Source organism: Lepidochelys kempii, chromosome 7, assembly GCF_965140285.1.
Source record: "Lepidochelys kempii isolate rLepKem1 chromosome 7, rLepKem1.hap1, whole genome shotgun sequence".
Taxonomy (NCBI): domain Eukaryota; kingdom Metazoa; phylum Chordata; order Testudines; family Cheloniidae; genus Lepidochelys; species Lepidochelys kempii.
The window spans coordinates 29089300-29114773 of record NC_136386.1 but is presented as its reverse complement, the minus strand read 5'-3'; the positions used below and the strand labels follow the sequence as shown (position 1 = coordinate 29114773).

Here is a 25474-nt window from a genome sequence, read left to right as displayed (position 1 = left end):
ATACATTAGCAGCAGGCTTGCATGCTACTTCCAGTGCACATATAGGATACAGCCTTTAGCAGTGGGTATTTCACCATATGCTACACTGCCCTGTATGACCCCTATCTTCCCCCTTTGCATTCCAAAAGCACTTCTTAGTGTCTCAATTCCTGCAGAGCAGTAAAAGAGGGCATGCTGGAGATAACAAGTTTATGTGTTAGGGGACAAAGCAAATTCATGAGCCACTGGGCCAAACGCTGAGCTCCTCATTCAGTTTTTCCAAAGTGTTAGCTTGGGCAAATCCCGTTAACTGTAGAGGAACTCACTATTTACAGTGGGAATTTGCTGGGTTAAAACTGAGTAAAGACCTTAGGGTCTCGCCAGCTGTAGTTAGGTGGAATAAAGTAAATGACCTTCACCCCAGAACTCTTTGCAGACAACTCAGAGTTGAGAATAGTTGCTTGGAAAGCTTGATTTCTATACATCCCCTGATAGTTGTATTATTCCTTTATATCTCTATACAGTACCCACCACTGTGGTGATGGGGTGGTTGCTCCATATATGGGATGTAATGAAGGTCTATAAAATATGCCACTCCACTATAAGCACAGGTACCTGGTGTTTGCGGCCCTAGAGCCTAGTAAAATAATTGCTACCCACAGTGGAGAAGTTAAAGACACAAAGTTGAAAACATTTATACCAAAAAGCTATAGGAGAGAAAAGCTAGGAGAGAACAGAATTCAAACAGAAATAGATGGTTCCTAAATCCTTTTATATGTGAAAGGACTCAGACATCAGCTGGTTACCAGCAAGAGGAAAAGTGGCCAGATGATGTCTCGGGGATGAAGGAAGTGGGGATCTGATAATGTGTCTGCCAGCCATGCTGACAAGAGGAAGCTACAATTCCTCTAGTTTGCACAGAGTGAGGTACAAGTGTGTTATTCAACACATTGTCTAGAATTATTTTACTCAAAGTAATAAGAGCATGGGAAAAATGTAGAGAATGCCCGATATATAGATGGGGGGAAATAGAAACCATATTAGAAGGCAATCTGAAATGAAAAATGTAATACAAATTATGTAGGGTGAAAATGTATGGCGGTAATTTTGAGTGTTTTTCCAAACATTTTTGTGCAGAAACAATCTTTAAAAGAGAGGATAGTATGCTTTTTATAGAATAAAGGGTATTTTCTTGAGATCATCTTACTGCTACGTAGAATACTACAGGCCTGATTTTGAAAACAACTATGGTGCTGCATCCACAAATAATCCATGGGCACAAACAGTAGCATTTTGTATTTTAGACCTCTTATACATCCCCGTGCACACACACAAGTGACACGATCTGCAAGCACGAACCACCCCCCTCCCTTATTTTAACTGTGTGCAGAATTGTTAGTGCACAAACAGGTCTGTGGAGGCCAGCTTGAGGTCTCACTGAAAATGTGACCCTATGTTTTAAGAGGTAGATTTTACAGTCATCTCTAATTCTGGCTGCCCAACTTTAGATACATAGGACTAAATTTTCAAAAGTGATGTCTGCAACTTTGAACATGCACACTAGAAGTTGTTACACATATGAAGACTAGGCACAAATAAAGAGTCTTTGTATGCCCAAAAAATTACATGTGAAAAATTGCAAGCAAACTTTGAGCAGAACTGGTCAAGGAGATTTCTAGTTTCAAAAATTTTCAGTGCAAAACAAAGACCTTTTTTTGCAAATATTTCTTCCTCATCTCTCTCACATTCCTCAGCCGCCTCTGTTTTGAGACTGGTGTGAGGTATTTGAAATCTTGGCACACAAAAACTTCAGTGTGTGGTAACAATGGCAGGAGCATTTATGGAACACAGGTATAAGGCTCCTCAATTTCTATTTAAGTCTGATATAACGTATTTGAAAAATTTTCCCAGAACTAAAGCCTTTCTTTAATGGAAGATGTGGCAATAAGAGAATAATTGACTGAACCAAGGATCTCAGTTAATGGGTCACATCATGATTCCATTACACAATTTCTACTCACCATCTTTCGGATGGCTGCATTTGAATGGTTTGCTGCTGTAGAAATAAGCTCCAGCGATTCTGTAATAAAGGTAGCAGCAGTTATACATTCTTAAGCCTATCAGTTAATAGCACGATTTTTATCTTCCTGATACGTATGTTTCCACTGCAAAAGACCTGCTGAATTCTGCATTTCCCTGAAGTAAATGGAACATTTGTAAGCCTTGACACATAGAATCGCATTTGCATGCTTAGCAGGCATGTAAATGATACTTCATTTTATCCTGTTCTATTTACAAGTCCAGACAAGAAGCAAAACAGCACATAAGGTGCAAAATTGACAATTTAGGAACCATTTCCCTTTCATAAAACTGTAATTTAAGTCCCAATTAAGACGTTTTACACATGTGCTGAAGTGCTTTGCTGAATCAGCGCCTACATGCGTTGCCATGGTTCACACCATACTCTAGGCATTTCTTGAGACAATTCCAAGCTGTTGTAAATCAATAAAGGAATATGCTTCTTCCCTCCCCGTCTTGATGTCATGTGGCCCGACTCCCTAGAAAATACTCACATTTCAGACAATTTCTGTTTTCCTCCACCAAGCCATCATAAAGGTAACTGAATGTCCTGTGTCTCTGGTATAGACTACAGTATTCTGTCATTGCTTATTTGGTAAAGTTGTCCTAACTTCTAGAACTGTGATTTCCATCTGGCATAGCTTCTCTGCCACTGTTCAAATAGTTAATTCAGTTCTATGCATCTACAATCATCTCATCTACTGTTTACAACATTTGAACTTTGAAGTCAAGATTACACAAGAACATGACTCTTCCCAACAACATGGTTCACATTCATGATGCAGATCATGGAAGCTACACTTACTTTCAGCATCCTTCCTGTCTGGAGACTCTTCTGGAAGTTTCTTTAGATAATCCTTTAGAAGAAGCTCATAGCGAGGAATTCTCTGCACAGGCTCAAGCATGTGATGCTGCAACGTCAGGTTCCCACACACATCCTGTTTCTGTAACTCAGAGAAAACAATTATGCAAGGATTATGTTGTTTCTTTGTATGATTTTTTTTCCAGCTCAAACTGTAATTAAAAAAAATCACATTTGCAGCCACACAAATAGAGAGACACTGTCAATCTAAAATTTAGTCAGTTTTTAAAAAGTGTTTAATGTAGACAGTTGGCCCTTACTTCTCTACCAATTGTGATAAATTTACAGTCATTCTCCTGTTTTTTATTAAACATTTCTCCTGTGTTGGTGTGTGCAAGACTTTGTGTGAGTCCCTTGTTAGAACTTTGCCCTAGGAGACCAAGTGGAATCAGAAATCATATGACTGATGCAATAAACACAGGGGCACAAAAATACTTCTCCCTTATTAGTATTTATTGTACAAACAGCACAGAGACTGAAAATATAAGTCATTTGTATAAGCTTCTAAAGCATGACACTGCATCCCTGTTTCACTTGACCAATCAGTGGTTGGTTCAAAGACTGAGCATGCATATTACTTTATTAAATGCTTACCTATCAAGGCACTCATCGGGCCCCAATCATCTTATACTATTCCAAGTATTTATATTCACGATATTCATGCTAAGGAAGTAATATGCCTGTTTTACAGGTGGGGAAAGTGAGGCAGAGAAAGATTAAGTAATTTGTTCCAGGGCACATGGGAAGGCTCTGGAAGAGCCATGAACTGAACCCACAACTCCTCAATCCCAGTTCAGTGTCTTAACCACAAACACATCCTTCCTCTATGGAATTAATACTTCAGCCTATCTATAAAATAAATCCTTTGGACCAAGTTTTGGTCCAGTCATATATTTCTGTTTGAATACTAGCATCCCCTCAACCACCACGTTAATTTCTGTATTCTATTCCTCAGTCAAAAGATGTTTGTGTCAAGTATTTCCAATATTTCTCATAAATATTACAGCTGAAGACATAATGCTGACTTGCCTGATTCTGGGAGATAATGAGGCAAATACCTGACAGAAAAATATTAGCCATCTTTCCAGTAATTCAAAGATGTAAATTTACTTTAAAAATAATCTGTCACCATGTACTGAACACTACTGCTGTTTATGGTAGCTGAGGTGAATTTATTATCTTTCAGAGATCTACAGCATAACATTTCTCAGATGCCACAATTGGGAGGGAAAGAATTAAAGATTCCAGGAAGAGAAAAGTAAAATGGAGAATTATACTACTCCCTTATTCGCTTTTGTATCTTACTGCATCATGCATCCCCCCACAAGGATGACATCCTCTGTTGCCCTTTTGCCCAATTCCCCAACAAGCATCTTCACACCTTCTTCTATCATGCCTCCAGTGGCATCTTCAAACTAGCCCTCAAAGCCGATACCCGGTCATCCTTCTAATCCTTCACTAAAATTCACTTCTACTAGGACGCCCGCAGGGAACTGACAAATGATCAGGGCTAAACAGGGGGGTATTTTATATAACTGTTTTATTTATGCAAGTGTATGTGTGACAGTACATGTACACACACATGGTTTGCTAACTCCCGTAAGCTCAAGCACAGCTGATGGAATCTGCAGTCACAAAAACCCAATTGCTTCCATTGCATGTAGACTCATTAGTGCACCAAAATGAGCATATACATGTCTCAGTATATAAGAGGAAATCTACATGTCTCAGTATATAAGAGGAAATCAACTTAGACCCCAGTGAAAATCAGGTGCTTTGTTTTCTCTTAATGCATATGCAAATAATTAATCCATACAACCACTTCTTATACAGTCACTTTTCCTTCTCACTGATACCCACACACACCATTTCTTCCATGTGTTTGTTGCACCAAGCGAATGATTTGTATCTTGTTTTAATTAGATTGTAAACTCTTAAGGGCAGGGATCATTTCTTACGATATATTTGTATGACCCCTATTCGGGGTCAATGGCCATTACTTTTAGACAAATCAATAATTAGTGTTGATGTGAAAATTTGAAAAATTCAAAATTTGGACAAAGAATGGGGTGGGGAAGAAATTGGTGAGATTTTACATGGAAATGTTTTGCCCAGCTTTACTGCTACAACTAAGAATAAAGCACCATGTCTCTCATCTTCAGAATCCATTTAATCTAAAAAGAAGCAACAGGCATTTCAAACTTTGGCATTAAACAAGTTCAAGTGAGAGCCGGGCTGCAGAATGGTGTGAAACCTATAAATACAAAAAACCTTGGCGAGGGTACCAGATGTGCATGAAAAGCAAGTTCTCACAAAGCAAACAGTCTTTCTGTTAAGACAGGAGATTGTACAAGTCTCCTATGACTTCAGAAAAATCAATGTGTCATTTTGGTCAGGAATGTAAGGTTTGAGCCTGTAATAAGCGTTGGGGGCACTCACCACCTAGCAGGATTGAGCCCCAGAAGTTGGATATAATGGTAACACATAGGGATGTATTTCCCTTTAAGGTTGCCTAAAGAAAACAATCAATAGCTTGTGATCAGTTATGGCTTTTTGCAGTAAAAAATGTCAGGTGTTTATGAGCTCAATTTAATTATTGCTAATTCCTCAACCTGAAAAACTATGCCATTCAACAATCCCTAGAGTGTTATTAACAACCTGCATGGAATTTTATAATTAAGCAATAAAACATGAGTGACAGTGCATTTCTGAAGGATTACAACACATTTCAAGTGGTGTTTTGCAAAGCAAGGGCAAAGGTCAAAGGACCAACCAACAGAAATCACATTAAACTACTGGACATTCTCTATCTGTAATTGAAGGCTCCCCCATGACCTCCATGGAAAGGGGGAGCTAAATCTCTGTAGCAAGGTTCCTGGGTTCTTTGATGTGCTGGCATCAGAGACAGGAAATCCTATGGCAGCTTCATTTAAAATGAAAATGTCCGGTTTGAAATTAATTAAATATGAAAATAAATACAATCAGTTCAGTAGCCCATATGCTGACATTAAATCCAATTTGTTTTAAGTGGGCTGCATCTTCCATTTTTGAGAGCTACAGGCTTTTGTATTGACCATGACAATGCATGTCACAACAGCTATAGGGGCAAAAATAAAGGAAAAGCTGGTAAGAGGGCACCAGAGAGGCCACTGAGATTTGCAGAACACATGCTGGGTAAATCCTCAGGCAATAGATTAGGGCCTATTGACACACCAGCTGGAGATCTAGCCACCAAGCTGCACATCTCTGCTAAAATAATCAGCAGTGAAATAGTTAACAGTGTTGCCATTTTAGATTACCACCACTGGGCTTCAGAACTGAAGCTCCAGGTATAACCCCTGTGTTAAACTTACTTGTCAAGAACTCTTTTCATGGGGCAGCAGAGGACACTCATGATCGCAGATAGCTGCAGGCATGTTTTGTGGCTCTGACAGCTAATGTGAACCATTTGTGTGATTAGCCTGTTTGGTGATGTGACAGAGGAGACATAGCAGAATTTTAGGGAAATATACATCTCCTTGCTGCAGGAAGTAAGACATATAATGAGTTACAGTGAGGCTCCCATATTCTTGAGAAAGCAACCTTCACCAAGGAGCCTGATACAAACTGAAGTCAGTGGGACTGTGTCTTGGACAAGAGTGAATTATAACAACACTGCTCTATTTTAAAGGGACAACAGATTTTTAGATCAAAATGTAAAGACCAGTTGTGTGTTGTTCTGGAGAACTGGGCTGGGAAGGTTTGGAGTGTGAGGACCAAAGTGGAAGTGAGCCGAGACAGTCTGCTGGCACAAGCAGAAAGAAGCAGGGAGCCCTGCAGAGAGTACACTCCAGAGCTCTCAGACAAATCACACAAGCAATGCTCCATTTGGGGCCCATGTGCCAGGGTCTCAAATTTCAACCAAAAGGAGCACTCAGTTTTTCAGACCCCAGTCAGAATAATCAAAACCTTGCTTAGTCCAAGATTAGACAGATGATTGAGGTAGAAAAGGGCATTTGTAGTACAAGTCTGGTAGAAGGACAACTTTCCCAATTAATATTCTCCCCTCTACCAGCTCCAGGAAGGAGCTTCTGACTCACATGGGTAACCAGCCCTGGCACACTTCTTCTCTTGCGGTGCGGGGTTGGGGGAGAGGGAGGGAAAAAGAATCATGACAGCTGGCCCAGCCCTACCACCAGGACAATCCCTGCATTTCGGGCATGCCGCTGTGGTCTTTCCTCTGTGCACAGAGAGAAAGCATTAACCCTTTCCCTGCTGGTCACTGTTATTTGCAAAGAACAGTGGATGCTCTCCCTGCACCTGCTGGGCCTTAACTACATTCCTAACTTGGCTGGCTCTGGACTCATGCAAAGAAAGAAGGAAGGAAGAAACAAGAAACATTTTTACAAAGCATATTGATGTGAGCAGAAAGGCTTTCATTGTTTATTTTTCATTACAATTGAAAGTTTTAGGTAAATCATTCTCCTGAAAAATCATTAGCCCAAACAAGAGCTCTGTGTTGCAGCATAAGCACCAGAAAATTAAACTGACTAGAAATAAAAATGAAACTGAATGCTCTACTTTCATCGTCCAAGGAGAATGAGGTGCCCACTGCAAACAAGCTAAGAAAATCAAGATATGTATTATGCTTTTAATTTTTCACTTTAAAATTAACGTTTTATTAGTAAGAAGGGAAAGGAATTTTAAAAAGATTAATATACAATGTGTATAGCTACAGTATCCCTATCCTATTCCTTTTTTGCCTTAGGGACAAACTCAGTGTTAAGTTTTTAGAATAATAAAGGAGACAAGTTCAGTGTTTTTAAAATCTCTGTAAACAAAGGGAATAAAGCCAACCAAAATTAGAGTAACTTGGCATTATTGTCATAGCTTACAGAGAGTCCCCAAATCACGTTGGAGAAATACTCCACCTGTGTAGTGAGGTTTGTCACATGCAGAAGGAGAAGAAAGGATTTTTACTATATTTATATTTCAGCACTCTACGAACATTATCCTGCAACCCATTGTGCAGTGCTAGAACTGGAAAGGCAAGAAGAATTAAAATCCCATCAAGCTGGAGATGTACTGAAAGGAATGGCTTTATACCTGTACATTTTGAACGACATCTTTAAATGGAGATGATCGCTGCATCCATGAGTTCACCATGTCCATCGCTCTGTCAAAGTTCTTTACATATTCTCCATACATCTTCAGAAAGGGAGCCAGTTTTTGAAGGATGTCTCCCAGCCGTGGGTTTGCATTCCTATTGCAAAGAAGGCAGATAAACATGTCTTGAAACCCACACTATTGTACACACACACACACTTACTTCGACCCAATTTTAGCCCTGGTGTAGAAAGGGGCAATTCCTTTTTGACATCACTAGGGGCTCACCCAGACTTACATTAAGGCTGAATTCAGCTCTGTGAAATTTTATTAAGAGAATAATCTAGATTTTTGTCCAATAAGAAAAGTAATTTACTGAAAAGAGTCTGTGATTTTTCACAATTATTTTTTTTTCCATATAGCAAAAGAACTGAAGATGCAAAGAGGCCATGTAGTTACATCTAGGCACTCCACCTGAGGGTTACATGTTAGCATATAGGGAGGACACAGAAACTCAGTAATACATGAAGAACTTCCCACAAATTCACTTTCACAATATAGGAAACAGAATAGCCTGAATAAATGCTCCCTCCATATTTTGGGCCCCTCAGGAGGCAGAGCCCAGGAAGTGGGGGCTGGGAGCAAAGTTGGATCTAGACCTTCATATCTCCTAAATTTAAGGCTTGATTGGGGGTCTGCCCAGCCCACAAAAAGAGTCAGAGCCGCCATAGGGTTACTCTAATTTCCAAAAGCTTTCCATACTCATTTATGGGCTGCTCTGCAGCCCAGAATAGCTTGAGCACAGAGAGCTGCCAGCCTGGTCACACTCCCTTCATCCTACGACATGTCTTTTCAACTGGGATCACAAAGGAACAGAGCATTTCTCAGGATCCCTCCTGGGCTGGGGAAGTTTTCAGCTACTTTCTATCCCCGTTATGCCATTGGAGCAGCATGAGAGGGCCAGAAATCAGATAAGAATGGAGGCCTAGGAGAGACAAGACCTCAGTATGTACATAGGGTTTATTAGAAAAGATTTTATTCAGGAGCCAGGAGATGGTGTTATCCCTTATCTGCGCATTTGCATTCCTATTTCTGACTTCACACACAAGGGAAGGAATAACTACAATAATGGTTAACTGGCCCAACCATCACAATGTTGGAATAAGGCTGGATTGGAAACCGGCAGATTTGGGTTCTGTTTCAGTCCTATGTGACCAGGACAAGTCACACTTCCTGAGCTTTAAGTATCAGAGGGGTAGCTGTGTTAGTCTGGATCTGTAAAAGTGGCAAAAAGTCCTGTGGCACCTTATAGACTAACAGAAGTATTGGAGCGTAAGCTTTCGTGGGTGAATACCCACTTCGTCGGAGGCATGTAGTGGAAATTTCCAGAGGCAGGTTTAAATATGCAAGGAAGAATCAGGCTAGGGATAACGAGGTTAGTTCAATCAGGAAGGATGAGTCCCTCTTCTAGCATTTGGTGCTCTCAACTGCTAGAAGAGGGCCTCATCCTCCCTGATTGAACTAACCTCGTTATCTCTAGCCTGATTCTTGCTTGCATATTTATACCTGCCTCTGGAAATTTCCACTACATGCCTCCGACGAAGTGGGTATTCACCCACGAAAGCCTATGCTCCGATACGTCTGTTAGTCTATAAGGTGCCACAGGACTCCTTGCCGCTTTTCCTGAGCTTTAGTTTTCCTGTCTATAACAACCCTCACTAACCTCATACGGGTATTGTAAGGCTTAAGCACAGTGACATCTTTAGATAGCTATGTGCTAATATTAGAAATCCTAGGTGGCAATTCTAGAACTGATAGACGTAGGCTGGGATTTTCCAAGGAGCCCAAAGGAAGTTCAGTGCACAAGTTTCTATGGAGATGGGTGTCTAACTCTCTTAGACTTTTTGCAAATGCCAGCTCTAAGTTTCTATTCACTCTCAAAGCCGGACCTTTCTCCCAGTGGCTGTCTTGCAGGTCATGACCATTAGGAGACAATGCCTTCTTGTCATTTCACCCCAATACTAAGCTTATAACTTTAATTTTAATCTACGTTAAACTGCACTAGTCATTTAATAGCCCATGCATGCGTTTGACTTCCCAGCACCCTTCTGGTGTCTAGTCTTCCTCATCTTAAGTAATGGCTGTCCCCATAGTTTCCAGTAATGTTCAAATGTGGCAATCTTTTTGCTTATTTCCTCTGGTCACTGATGTACAATTTGAAAAAGAGTGGACTCAGCAGAGTAAGATGTGAACTCTGATCTTGTCTCCATCATTTCAGAGTAGATGAGCAGGTTAACTTTTGGTTGACTTTATAGTTTAATATAAAAACACTGTGTCAGAGCACACTATGCTTTCTATAGGAAGAAAAGTCTTTACAGCCAACTTGTCATCTCAAATTTAATTTTCTAGGTCTATCTTACAAATAGCCTGTCTTTCTTGCATTCCAGAGCTTCTGTATTTACAACTTGGTGCAATTTTCAGGGCCTAACTGGAGCATAAACATTATTAAACATTCAACAAAAACATCTGCTTATGCTTAAAGAAATACTTGTGTGTGTACAATGTGGATGTTAATATAATTATGATTATAGCAGTTTATCTTGCAGGAGACAATGAATTTGGATTTCAGAGTCAAATAGAATTTGATGTAAGGTGTAAAACACTATTGGAACAGACTTGACAATAGACTAACAGATTTGCAGATCTTCGTAACTTGTCTAGATGCTTCATACATTGTGTGAAACTATTTCTATTAAAAAATTAGATTTACAGTTAATCTTAACATAATCACAACTTAGTTCTTAAAGAAATGGACTGATCAAATCAAGCCTTAGATATAGCACACAAAAAGCTATTCCATTATAGGAGCGTTCTAGCATCCTTGTATAAGTATATATGTTGATGTTTGCCACTGCCTTTCTGATTGCCTCACAGAACCACTTGTAGGGCCAAAGTAATAAAAAACAGTAAGTGATCTGGCTGTCTTATGGCATTGTAACACTGGAATGGTGGAAATACTGTCAAGGAGGACAGCTCTTGCAATGTTTTGGACCCACAAAGCACTCTGAGACAATATTTTTTTTATTTAGGTTTGCCTTAGTATCTTGGCATGTATTAAAAAACGTATGATGACCTTCTGTATTATATGGGAAATAGTATGTTCTTGTGTAATTAAAACCTATGTTGTAAGACTAGGCTTTCTGACTGCTAGAACACCTGCAAACTGAATGTTTATTTGTAATACATTGGTTTACCCACCACTCTTGTGTAATTCTTGTTTGGAGCTCAGGCAGGAGAAATTGTCCATGGAAGCAATAGATGGAGGAAATATTTGAAAAGATGCCAGTTATCACTTCGGTTGGAACACCTGCTTCTGACAATTTAGTGCAAAAAACCTGCATGGGAAAAAACAAGATATTACCAGTTACTTAATATAAATCTAAAACCTGGCATTATGTTATGAACCAATTTATTTAAAAGATGACTAATGTGCTTTAGTATAGGATCACACATTCTGTATTTTGGAGTGTGTATTTTTCTGTTTTTTTCTTTGAAGCTACATTGTATGTCATACAGAATAATCTGTTAAACAAGACTGATTCTCATTCAGATGGGGAGGTTAAACCCATTTAGGTTTAAAACTAGTTTAGTTGTTTTTTGATGTGAAAACTAGTTGAAGAAAAGCAGATTTTTTTTCCTACCTGTCTTTACTCGGTCCAGGACAAAAGTACTCTGTACATGAATGAAAGTGAAAAGCACTCCTCAGATTTTCCTAAAGCCCCTGGAAATAGACCTCTGCTCATCCAAACCCAACCTAACCCCAAATTTCCACAGAAATCTTTAGTCCAAGGGGCAGAGTGTAAAGGGCTTATACAAATAATGACTTCCCTAACTGCATTCATAGCAAGAGGACAGATTCCATTGTTAAGAAATCCAGCGCACCTGACTTACCAAAGTGATTCACCATTTTTATTCCTTCTTTCTCCCACATTCATAAATTGCACAATTGCCTGGGTGACAATCATGGTCCAGACCTCCGCAGTGGAAGAAGAGGTTTAAATCCCCAAAATGAGCAGTTGAACCAATTGACTGCATCCTGTATTAGTGTGGTATTAAAAAAAAAAATCGAGCCTGGTCTTTTATGAAAGCTTGTAGTGTTCAGAAATTGCTGCTCATTACGACACACGTATACAGATTGTGGTTAGGAATTTGTGTATATAGGAAACTGTGCTCATAACCTGTGGTGCAGTTTCACCTCCACTTCACAATGGGTTGATGGGCAGCCAGGCAGGGAGGGGCTGCTTCCCCAATCAGATGGGACTCACTCCACGCACCAAGCAATCGTTCAGCCCAGGAAAAAAACATTGAGGAAAAATCAAAGTAAATGGGAACAACTTGAAACTGAAAAGAAAACCCCAGGCTTTGAAAACTAAGAAAGGAGGGAGTTTCCCCCACTTTGAATATCTATAGTGACTGAAGGGGGGGGAGGGGAAGAGAGACCCACAAAACTGAACCTGCAAGCCCTTTTAAAATGGAAGGGGGCTAAAGTGAAATCTGTTCAGAAACAGAGGGACAGCTTCTAAGTGGGAAGCTGTCTGTGAAATGCTGGATTCCCCCCAGAGTTAGGGGATAGCCTGGAAAACTGTTCAAATGCAATAGGTAATTTGTATTCAAAAAGGGACTTTATCTAATATAGAAGTTTTACACCTGAATTGGTGCCTTTATGTTTATTTTCTGTGTCACTTGTGTATGTTGGCTTCCCTTACTATTTCATCTTGAGTCTGTGGTTTTTCTACTAAACAACCCTTTTGTTTATTTTTATCCTACGCAGGTCTCTGTTGTGCAAACTGTGTGGAGGGGGGGGGGAACTGGTTTCACGCCTTTGGGGGTGACAGATAGGAAGAGAAAAGTCAGAGTTAAGAACTTGTGAAAGACGGGGAGACTCAGAACTGGAAGGACTCCTGAAATCAGCCTGCAAGGAGTAACTAGGCTGGTGGAAGCCAGGATGAGACCTTGGGCAGGCGACTGGCATCAGGGATCTGAGCCATAGCAGCACACTAAGGTGACAGAGCTGGAGGTGACAGACATCTTCCTGATCTGGGTGATCCCCAAAATATCACAGTACTACAGACAGAGGAGTCAACTTTTCTAAACAATTCTAACCGCTAACCATTTTAAACACACCACTGAAGTTAAAAACTGCAGTATCGTTGCACCAGTTTTACTTTTACCCACAACATGAAGGAGGTAAATTAAAGAGTGTGGCCAGGTGAAGAATCCAGAGACATAAAGGGCCTGATTCTGCTGAGCTGATGCAGGCCCAACTCCTACTGACAAAAGCCTGTCAGGGGTCACAAAGCTGTCACAGATCCTATCGTATCACAAAGCATTTTACTGTGCCCATGATTTCCTTTCAGTATCTGTTCAGTAACTGCTTCCTCTTTGTGGTCCCTACAGTGCTGGTAGTTGAGTTAATTCTTTCCTGCTCCTTACGGCCTGTTTTAATGGTACTCAGCACAGATCAAGGGATTTAAAAAAAAAATAGGTGGTAGCTGTTTAGAGCCCTTCTCCACCACCACTGTCTTCAACCAACTTCTACTGTCTTGTCTCTAGTAAGCTGAACTCCTCCTTCCACCAGCAAAACCAGTTTTAGCTTTTGCAACCAGCTTCTCTACCATGTGCACTTAACATACTTTGTGCACAATAACTCTAATGGGAACCAAAGCATGTGCAATACCTGTAGGCTGAGTTGTAAATGGTATAAGAGCTGTTCATCTGGAGCCTGAGCTGGAAATGCCAGCCAGTGTAGGAATACTGGAAGCCAGAGAAAAAGGAAGTAGAAATAGGACTGTGGGCTGGAGGATGGAGAGGAAGAAATGTCTTGCAGTGAGTAACCTATTAAGAAATGGCAAGATCATGACTGCATTTTAGTAACACTTTCTATGACTCATCCATGATTTTAAGGGGAAATTACCAAGCCAACTCTCAAACCTACCTATAATGTTTACCTAAATTTTACTTGTCCTTACTAATAATCTGATGTCACAGAAAAAGTCTTAAACTATGTACAAAGTAATCACAACATCCACATTTATCTGAAGAAATCTGTTTTGTGTATTGAAAATGAAGCACAATTTGATCTAAGCAGAATTACCTGGTCCAGTAGATGCAGTCTTTTAACATAAGCCTCTTCTGTATGAAGCAGTTCATTGGCAATGTTGAACAGCTTTTGCGGCTCTGTACACTGAAAAAAATATTACAAATGAAGTTATCCAAGAATTAATATAAACCCTATTTTCATCAAACATTCTATTTCCCAAGACTCACTAGTATTAAGTCATCCCATGGGAGAAACTGCCCCAGCATTTCTAATCAAAGGATCTGTTTGCTGCTAGTGCATTTTCAAAGTTATTGTCTAAAACCTAATTAACATGTGATGGCTGGCTGTGATAGCACTTCCGTTCTCTTTATTTTGCTACAAATGATAGAATACCCCAAACCAGAAAAATCTTTAAATTCGGTTTTCAGGCCTTTACAAATATTAGCACACTAATCTGGTGACTAACATGCTAGACACCACTTTACCTGATGTCCATTTTTAAATTCACGAGCTATGACTAGAAACCAGAGTACACTACAGTATATTTCTAATGCATGGTGTAGTTTTAAATGCATAAGGATGCAGCTTCCACTACCTCCCTTTAGAGGTTCTTACACTTGCTATTAGGAAGTTTTTTCTGATATTCAGGCTAAATTCACCTTGTCTTATTTTCATCCCATTATTCTTAGTGCTATTCCTTCTACCAAACTATTTCTCCCCAGTCCTGGTTTTTACATAATTCAATCACTTGACATTAATTATAACGTCCCCACTTCAGTCTTAGTTTAGCCTTAGACTGTATATAAATTCAGTCCTTTCAATTCTTAAAATTCATTGAGTCAGCATGTTGCTGACTGAAATACATTTATCCTCTTGACAAATTCTTTAATATCCATCAACAATTTGTAGTATCCGAGATTTTAAATGCAAACTGTGTGCTTATGATGAAACAATATCTCCTCTCTCTGTAGTGGTCCCATTAGAAAATATACAGGTTTTTAAATTAGCAGATGATTACCGTGTAAAGATAGGGAAACTTGAGAAGTCTCTGTACTAGCATCAGTATTTAGTATTAAAATGATTACACCTTTAATAATCTGGAAAAATGGATGAGCAGAAAGAGGGCAAAATATGCACATATAAATTATTTAGGTTAGTCAAGACTAGAAGACTGAGAAACTCCAGAGACCTCAATGATTGGGCAATGGCACAGAGATGAGAAATTCAAGGGAATCTAACATATTTTGAAGGAATAATCTGAACTACTTATACAGAGTGCTGGATTCTAAGTTAATTGTACCCACTGAAGGGAAAAACATGGATTTCACTGTCAGCAGCTCAATGAAAACATCTGCTCAATGTGCAGTGGTGATCAAAAAAGCAAAATAATGGGGTGATTACAAGTGAGAGAGAAAATAATACTGAAAATATTAGAATGTCATTAATATAAATGGATGGTATAGCCTTACAGGAAATACTTCATCCACTTCTGATCATCCAATCCCCAAAACACATGAAAAACAGAAGGGACCAGAGACAAGTTACAAAAATAATTAAAAGCATGAAAAGATTTCCGTTAGAGGAGATATTGAAAAGACTGGACTGTTTAGAGAGGAGATAAACAAAAGGGGACTTGATGGGGTACTTTTTGCATAGAGAAGGTAAATCGAGTGTTCCTATTAATTCCTGTTTATAATCAAAACCAGGGAACATTCAGTGAAACTTAAAGCCAACAAATTTAAATTAATAAAAGGAAAACACTTAAATTTATCCTGTGGACCTCAGTGTCGCAAAACAGAATTGAGATCAAGAACTTGGCAGAATTCAGAAATTAGACATTTATATGGATAAATGAGAACTCTACAGTTACATTAGCTAGGATAAAACATGCATGATTCAGAACTTAAGTCAACCACTAACTGACAGAGGATAGGAATCCATTTCCCTGATTGTTCTGTAAAGATATTTCTTTCATCTTACTCTGATGCAATTCCTCAGTTCCGATGTACTGTGCATTGCAGCTTGCTGTGGGCAATGGGATAATTTATGATATAGCTGTCCTGTGAAATAAGCTCTTATTGCAACCCTCCCAATATTAAAATCATAGCATGTAAAGTAAACTGAAATAACGTATCATTTTAAACGTATTGCATTGTGTCCTACCTGACTCTACACAGAATAAGTACTGATCTTTGTGCCTATTATTTATAGTAAATGATGGGACACCACTGCTTTCATAAACTTTGAACTTGCAAAAGGGAAATAAAAAAAACATATTACTTTATACCAAGATATCTCTTTGGTCGTTCAAGTTGTTAGCAATGGATGGATCTCTTCATGGGGAGAAAGTTAGTTACTTGCCAATTTTGCTGAAAATGAAGGAGTTTCTAAGTGAAAGGCATGAAGTTCAACCTGCTTTAACTTGACCACCATGCCAGCCACTAAAGCTATCTTTTCAGTTGTTTGAATTCAGAACTTGAAAAGAATTAGTTTTAACCAAATACATTACTTCTCAAAAGTAAAGCTTTATATAGCACACAGTTACTTTTAATGTCCTGGGCCTCACAGTCTGTAACTCAGTTTACATTTCCAAAAAACATGTTGACATCTGTTTAAATACCAAACAATGGCTAAAGATAATTTTAGCTCAAGCTGGACCTAATTCTTTAAAGTGATATTACACTACAGCAGCAACTGCTGGTGGTGGCAGAGATATGGGCATTTAAGTTGCTGTATTTTTCAATCATTTCCCTGTATAGTCACCTTGAACGTCTTAAATGAATGCTTGGTTGCTAATTTTCTCACTGGCATAACCTTTAACAAAGTGAATTAATTGTTATAGACAGTCCTACTCTTGCAGCCTTCTGTTGTTTGAATAATTAAGGGTCTGATTCGACCAAGATTGAGCCATACTTAACTCTGCAATTAGTATTCTTTGAGTAAAATACTGATCAATGTGAGTAAGATTACAGAATCTGGCCTTAAAGATACTAGGGCAAAAAAAAAGCATGAAACTTCCAGGCTCTACATTTTATAAAGGTAAAATTAACACAAAGCAAATTGCCATATAGATGAAGACATTATATGCTAATTCTTGCTCAGTTTACTCATGTATGTAAATAATCCAACTGAAGGCAATAAGCCTCTTTACTTGAGTAAAGCAAGCAGGTTTTAACCCAATATGAGTTAGACAACAAAAGTTGGTGAAAAAGAGTGAGCTAGAAAACACATGCTTGGGAGGCAGCATGTGTAATGGTTAGAACACAGTCCTGTTGATCAGGAAACCCAGGTTCTCTTCCAAACCATACCACTGATTTGCTATACACTGCAGCAGCGCTCCTTCTCCACTTTGGTGGGTTCCGTGCTTCCTCTTAGCAGTGGGCTGGGGGATTCCTCTCTCCCTGGGAATTTCCCCACACCCCTGGGTTTACTGCCCCCACATTGTCTGGGCAGGGGTTCCTCCCAGCCTTCCTCTTAGCCTCTGGTAACTCCTCCGGATTTTGTGGTGGCAGGCCAGGCAGCCAGTTCAGTCTCTCCCCTCTGGCGGAGTCTCTTCTCCGCAAACCTCTGGGGCCTGAAAGGGCTGTACGCCCTGTTGGGCAGGGTTTCCCCTGCTCTTCACCTCTGTACCTGTGAGGTCTGTCTCTGGCATTTGTCAGTGTCTGCACTGTCCGGCTCTCCAGTAGCACGCCTGCTCCCCACAACTCCTATTGTGCACACCTATCTGACTGGAGGGGAGGCTTTTAACAGGTTCTGGCAGGCCCTTGACTGGCCCCAGCTATCCTAATTAACCTGGAGTAACCCCTGTTCAATTACCAGGGGAAAAGTGACTTGCTTATCCTGGGGCTAATATACCTGCCTTCTATTGGCTAGGTTGGCGCATGGGGCTCTCCACCCTTTGGACCTCGCGGTGCGTACTTCAGGAGGTTGAGGCCGCCTTACTAACCGCTTCTCGGGTCGACCTCGAGCGGGTCCTGCGAGAGGACACTCCCCACCCACTCCTCACCCCAGGCCTTCTGGACCTTTCCAATGGGCCGCTGCCCCGTGAGCCCTCCCGACCCCGTCCTCCTCTTACCCCAAGCCAGCTGTGTACTCTGCAGCCGGTTTGTTTCTGAACCACGCCGAGAGAACAGCTGTACAGGTTCATGGTCCACATGCTTCATTTCCCCACCCTCACGTCCCACCTGGACACCAAGTAGCGGGATCTATTACCAGCTATGGAGGGTGGGAAACCCCGGTGGGCCAGCTTGTATTCTACCCTAGTTTTGCAGCCCGCCGGGGATATCAGCTGGCAGCTCCACCATGGAGTTGTGAGCACAGGCGTGTACCTGGAGCGGTTCACTCCCATCCCTGAAGCCTGTCCTTTCTGTGGCATGAGGGAAATGTGTATCTTCAGTGCACCAGGTTGCAGCCCCTCTTCCGGCTCCTCCAGAACCTCTTATAGAGGTTCTGGCTGCACTTTTCCCCCACCTGTTTGTTTATGCATACCCCATCTGTGGCCCCACGAAGTCAAGGGACCTCCTCGTCAACCTCCTCCTAGCTATGGCCAAGGTGGCCATTTATAACACTAGGGAGAGGAGGTTGGCTGAGGGGAGGCTCTGTGACTGTGGAGCCTGTTTTTGTTCCTTTATCCACTCACACATCCGGGCAGAGTTCCTCTGGGCTGTGTCTGCTAGCTTCTTGGATACTTTTGAGGAGTAGTGGACATTGTCTGGGGTTCTCTGCTCGGTGTCCCCTTCAGGTTCCCTAGTCTTCACAGTTTGAACCCTACGCCTGTTCTTGTTCTTTCCTCTGTTGTCCCCCAAACTTGGTTGAGTTCTGGGCTCAGTAGCTCGTCCCCCGGCTGGGAGAGGGGCTTTTAGCTGTGTGCGGCTTGTACCTACCCACTTCCAAGCACCCAATAGGATCACTCTCCTATAGCCGTCCAGCCTGACCCCATCACATCACTCATGGGCAAGTTACTTAATCTCTCATTGCCTACCTGTAAAATGGAGAAAGTGATGTTTGCCCATTTCTGGAAGGTGCTTTGAGATTTTCTGGATGAAAAGAGCTGTATAAGTGCCTCTATTGATGTGTGGAACGAAATCACTAGCTGATTATAATGTTGTCATCCAGCCATTGAGTTCAGCTTTATGTCAAAAAGATTAAGGCTCCAAGGCTTTACCAAGCATAAACTCAGCACTGAAACATAAACTTTTACTCTTGGGAGTAATGGTCAGAGCGATTATTTTATTTATTTAGCATAAATGACTAAAGATACCTGTAAACTTAAACTCCAGACTATGCATAAATAAATTCTTGATATTATACAATGGGCACCAGTGAAGCTAGCTTTACTAATAAGCACATATTATACCGATAACACGAGTGTAATTTTCAGGAAGTTGTAAAATATGTTCCTCTACTGCGTATACACATGCGTTATAAATATACTCAACTTCTGTTCTTCCTAATAGTCTTGCTGGATGATTAGTCAGTATGACCATGTTGTATATTACAGCTGTTAAAAATATTCTGAAGTAGTTTAAGTATTATGCTGGCTGAATGAGCAGAAGGACAAGAAAAAGGGAAGCAGTAGGCATTTATTTTGCAGACATGGGAAGCTTATTACAGCGTGTTGAAAGTAATGATTGCACTATGGTCATTCATTCCTTTTCAAATAGTCCAATTACTTCTTCCCAACCACAACGCATACGTGGCTATAGTTATTCTCCAACACTAAAAAATGGGGGCAAATCCTACTTTAGCAAAAACACTGGACCACATGTTCCTAAAGCAAAGGCCCAGGTTCACGCATATGCAGAGGGATCTCTGAAACTGTGTGTGCAGTTATCACAGTCACAGAGGCAAATGGGTAATTACACACACAAAGCCGAGTTGGACAGCTTGCTTGCCGTAAGTGTGCACTGCACTTCCTCAGAGCTCAATCACATGTCCTGCTATGTAACCACTCAGGAGAGTGAAGAGCTCCCTTGTTCCCTGGGATAAGCTATCCACATTGCTCACCCCCACACATTAGGAAAAGCAGCCACTGCTGGGACTGCTACTCCTCCTGCAGAAGTGGGTGGAGTGGGGGAAACAGGAGAGGGTTAGTGGGCACAGCCAAGGCTCTGCAAAACCCCGCCTCCCCTCCAATGCAAGAGACAGTGCAGCTGAGCCAGAGCCAAAAGGGAAGTAAGCTGTACCAACAAATGGGAGAGTGCAGATTGCTTCTGCCCTAGACCAAGAGGGAAGCAGGTGAGTGGCGAGTAATTCTTTCCTGCTGGAATGGAGCCAAGAGAGGCTAGATATGGCCCCCACTCCAGGTTAAATCCTGGGAGCTGGGGAATGCTGGCCAATCAGCACCTCTTCCTCCCAGCTGGCCAGTGGGTCCCAGACACTTGGGGCCAGGGGGGAAAGCGGGGGGGGGGGTTTGGGAAAGGGAGAGCTACTTTGTGTCCTTCATCGAGTGTCCCCTTCCTCACTACTGGGACTGTCCCCCTTCACAGACAGCCCCATCAAGCTCCCCCACCCATAGAGGCAAATGGGGGGCATTCTACCTCATATGCGTATTGTGTAGAAGTGGGAGGGGACACAAGAAGAGTTGGGTCAAATGAACAATCACCCATAATTCCACATGGGTTCTCTCCCATAGAAAGCACACGCACTTGTGGAGGAGCTCATTAGAGCAGTGATTATGTTAAGAACATACATCACAGCGAAATAACAGGTCAAATCCAAGCCCTGACTTTAAATCTGGGGAAAATTACTGTTCAAGTGACACATGACACTAACTCCTCATAGACTAGGCAGAGCTGTAGGTTAAGTCAACAGGAATACGCAGCTAGTATCTCCAGTTTATTATAAGATGGGTGTGTCTTGAATCTTGCCAAACAGACAGACTAGCAACATATATCTTATGTGAAAAGTAATCCAAAGTCAAATATGATCAAGCTCTTTTTAAAATCACAAAAGTTTCTGGCAAATAATTGTTATGGAAAAAATTCCTACTAAAAAAAAAAATGTTGAAAACAGTAGTGAAAGGTAATCTATTTCCTAGGCTATTAAATCCACTTCCTTATAGCCTGGATGCCTCACTATCCTAGGGGTTGCCAATAAATTGATTGTGATTAGATAGCAAATCCATTGTTTCTTAACCACCATTAAGACAAAAAGACTGACAAAGCAGCTGCGCACTTTAGGGAAAACTAGGTGAATCTATTTGTGGTCTTTAAATGTCACTGACTTAGGAAAGAAAGAGGCAACACTCCATTGCACATAAGCCACTAAAGAAATAAATTAAGAAACGTGTTTCAACCTTTAGAATGGTGCGACTTTAAAGGTTGAATCAGGAAGCAAACATAATGATTTCACATCCTCTTTAAGGCAAAGAAAGTTATTCTGAACACACAGAGATAATCTGACCAATAGTTTGACCCAGAAATCCAGGTGAAGTTTCCCAACAGATAAATTATGCCACAAAATTGGAACTGAAACTCCGCTTATAGTTCTTCAACCTTGAGACAGGCTGAACTTTCAATTAACTATATAGACAACAAATATGCAGAGTTCTATTCAGATACTTGTCACAGTCAGCAGCAGAATACTGGACTTGATGGAGTAACGAGATCCAATATGGCCAAATCCCATGAATAAACCCATCTTGGTCAGCCCATAATCCAGGATGATATAGAAGCCAACCCACACACATAGTTACAGCCTATACTTCTGCATCTTTCCTCACCAAGAGGTATTATTGGCCCTAGGTGGTAGTGGGAATAGAAAATAGCAAGAGAACAGGAAGATCTTTCTTTGAGATTGAGGTGTGGGGTTTTTGGCCTCTTTGTAAGAAATAATCTATTGTATAGTTACATAGTCACAGCAGGACCTATATCTTGTTTCTAATTTTCAATGGAATAAATAGATCAATCTCCAATTACATTATAGACCTAATTACGATTTATGAACTACCAAGACAGTTGTGCTCCCCTGAGACAGTGCAGATCACACAGCCCAGGATGAAGTACATGAGAGCTAGGGACAATGAGGGGATCCAGCTATGGAATGAACGTCCAGAGAAATTTAGATGACTCCAGAGCCTAAGCATCTTTAGGAAACATTGCAAAACCTTCCTACTTGATGACATCTTTCCACCACTGTAATGACAAACTGGGTGAGGTAATATCTTTTATTAGACCAACTTCTGTTGGTGAAGGAGACAAGCTTGTGTCTCATATTCTGGGAACAACACTGCAAATACCATAGAAATAACACAACATCGACACCCCTTTCTATCCAAAGACACCCTCCAACAAAAACTGAAAAACAGGTAATGAAAAAACAAAAAACAAAAAACCCCAAATCCCTACACCAATCAGAGTTTTCAGCCACAAAAGGAGATAAGCCAGAGACTCCATGAAGTCCCCTATAGGCTTTGCTATTGCCATCGTTGTTATGTGAAAGGCACTCAAATAATATAGTGATGGACAACCGGGGGGGGGGGTTTGTCTGCTGAGGAGTTTCTCTACTTATTTTTCCTTTTACTGCAAACATTTAAATAAAAAGACATGAAAAAGTGTTCTCACTTTCAAAAGTTTTACTCAGTCCATGCGAAACCGTAGTTCCACCAAAAACGCTGACATTAATAGTCTACAGAACATGATAGTGGCTCCAATCCCACTTTCATTTCATTCACTCTCTTGTAAGTATATCAAGGCTAACATGTCTCAGTTTCTGCACTGATGACGTTTTCTCAGACATTATCAAAACTGATAAGCTCCCCTTGTCCATTTTCATTTTGACAAAACACAGATAAAAATCCCAATTACTTTAAAAATATATTCCAGTAATTGTGTGCTGATAGTGAGATGTGTTAGACTCCAAAGAGAAGCTACATGACATAGGATATTTAAAGCTAGTCTAAAGAGAAAAATGCAAGCTTCACAGTAGGGAATAGTACTTCACCAGCAAAGGTTTATTGATTCAAAAGGTTGTTGTTTTTGGCTGGTGTGTGTGTGTGTGTGTGTGTGTGTGTGTGTGAAAAATACAGTGTGGGGGGAAGAAAGATCAGCAATTATTCATGATCTCCATTTAAATTGGTGGACTGGGAATCATCAAGTCATTATTAAACCAACCTGCAGCTGTAATTACTATGTACCCTGTTCGGACTACAAGATACAAAGCTTTCCAGAGACATGGATGTTACTACAGTTACTAGTTACCCCTGCTGAGTGGCTGCAACGTCTGGGGCACTTGTATGGGTCTGAGTGTGTGTGTAGAGAAAAAGCAGGAAGAAACAGGTCCAACCCCGGGCATGTTTTTTTTCTAAAAAGTCCTTTTCAGACAGGGAGGAGGCACTCTCTCTGCCCCCAATCTCAAGAGCTGATGGTGATTGATGTTTCTTCGTTCCCTTATAACTGGGCAGGAGCTTTTTAATTTTAAGGGAAACCTCCCTTCCACACAATAACTGGTTTTGGGAAGAGTGAAATAAACTTTCAGCCTGATTGGGCCCTACCTTTCTCCAGCTGACAGTTCCAGAATGAGCAGTAATGGAACAGTCAATCGGGACAGGGCAGCCTAAAAAACCTTCCCAGCTTTCCTCCGCACAAGGCTGTCAGATAAGGCAATACGCATGCTCTGGGCTTTCCCCAGTTCATTCCATAGCACCAAACAACCATAACAGTCAAAGTGAGCCGAATCAAGGAGGCGGAAGGGAGGACAACGTGGCAATGTAATATTGAAATCCTGGCGATAGGGATAATTCCTTCCCCTCAAGAGTTTCTCATTTAAATTGCAAAGTTAAGTCTCTATTTACAGATTCCCTAACCTACTCAAAGCACCAAGCAAAGTAACAATTAGCTTTACTTCAAACACATGGTTTATGTTATTTAAAACTCCCAATGAAAACTTTATATATATATTTAATTACATAAATTATCTCAGAGGAGCAAGGAGTATTATTATAAATGCTGCACCCTGGAACTCAAATATCTTATAAAATGTTGGTGTGTCAGTAAAGCACATCTTTAAAATGAACCAAATCCATCCCATTGCATTTACACAAGGAATAAATCTGGTTTGAGCCTGCATTCCTTACAAAAACAAATCTTCCTCGGAGCCCAGTTTGACTTGAATACATACGGTTGGACTCTAGATTGGGTCCATTATTAGCTTTGTAACATTTTACATCTGGTGAGCCTTCGGTCCACAACAGAAACAGTAAATGCATAGATCTCCCTTTTCTGTTTGGCAACCTGAGGTTCAACTAGCTGAATTTAGTCTTCAAAGAAACGTTAAACTGGAAAACAAAATGTGTTTTGGTGACTGCAGGGCTAGTGAGAAAAGTGCCTTATTCACATCTCCTGGTGCTGTCGGGATTTTGCAAAAGTGACACACATCCACTGGGAAATGGACTGAACAATCATGACAGTTCACAAAGACCACTGAACAGCACTCAGATTGTAACACCTTTCTGTTACTACCAATTCGATTTGAACCAGTGGACTGCAGGGGAAGGCTTCAATCCCCAAGCCATCCAAGCCCTTCTACAATCTGACTCTGTAGCATTTTTAGTTCTGGTGTTGGAATTAAGTGACAGAGCTATGAAGGTTTATCACAGGAGACCAAAGAAATACAATATTTCCAAAACTGAGTCTTAGTAAAGGATCACCTATGTGAAAACCAGAAATTATTGGAGCACAGTGATACAGTTAGTACAAAGGTATCTTGTCTAGATTCTTATACTACACACATCATCATCGTATCTACCAGCCTGCTGCTGCTATCACCAATAGATTAGACTGCAAGCTCCTTGGGACAAGGACCCTCTTTCTGTTCTGTGTGGACCTAGCAAAAGGGGTCCTGGTCCATGGCTGGGGCTCCTAAGAACTACACCTCAGTACAAATAAACAGCAAGCAGCTGCACATGTTTGATTCAGAAAGCCCTGCTCGTAGGGTTAGAGTCCAGAGTGTTCGACGTAAGCAAGGACATTTGCAGCACAACGGAGATGTTTGTGTGCTCAAGAACTCTTTCACTTTTCTTGTTGATGTTGTCCAGATTCCCAGGCCCTTCCCATACCCAGACAATTTTTCTTATTTGATCTTGCATGGTCTTTTGGCCTAGTGTATAGCAATTCAGGCCAGCCATTTCTGAGATTGAGACTTAGGAAAAAAAAATCTGTGTAATTTAGAAAACATGAGTAAGTCTTTTTTAGCCGTGGTTTATCTCAGAAAAAGTTTGATCTAGAAACTCCACAGGAGATTTAAGGCACAGGACCAATTATGAGGGAGATAAAGGCATACTTTTGAAGTAAGTCAACAGCAAATGGCCAACCAGGATTCTGCAGACTTTGTGGTGTGCCGAGGGAGTCAGGTAGGTTCCCTGGATGTAT

The 25474-nt window shown here is 40.8% G+C and overlaps 1 protein-coding gene across 2 annotated transcripts in view; it reads right to left on the bottom strand.

The window, feature by feature from the left end:
* The window catches only part of FGD3 (FYVE, RhoGEF and PH domain containing 3), a 190304-nt gene that overhangs the window by 59371 nt on the left and 105459 nt on the right, over positions 1-25474 (bottom strand). For both annotated transcript variants that reach the window (XM_073351571.1, XM_073351572.1), the window contains exons 5-9: positions 14160-14249; positions 11264-11400; positions 8006-8162; positions 2864-3002; positions 2001-2059 (exon numbers count right to left, since the gene is read on the bottom strand). In XM_073351571.1, the coding sequence (XP_073207672.1) occupies positions 2001-2059; positions 2864-3002; positions 8006-8162; positions 11264-11400; positions 14160-14249 (582 nt within the window). The remainder of the gene's footprint in view (positions 1-2000; positions 2060-2863; positions 3003-8005; positions 8163-11263; positions 11401-14159; positions 14250-25474) is intronic.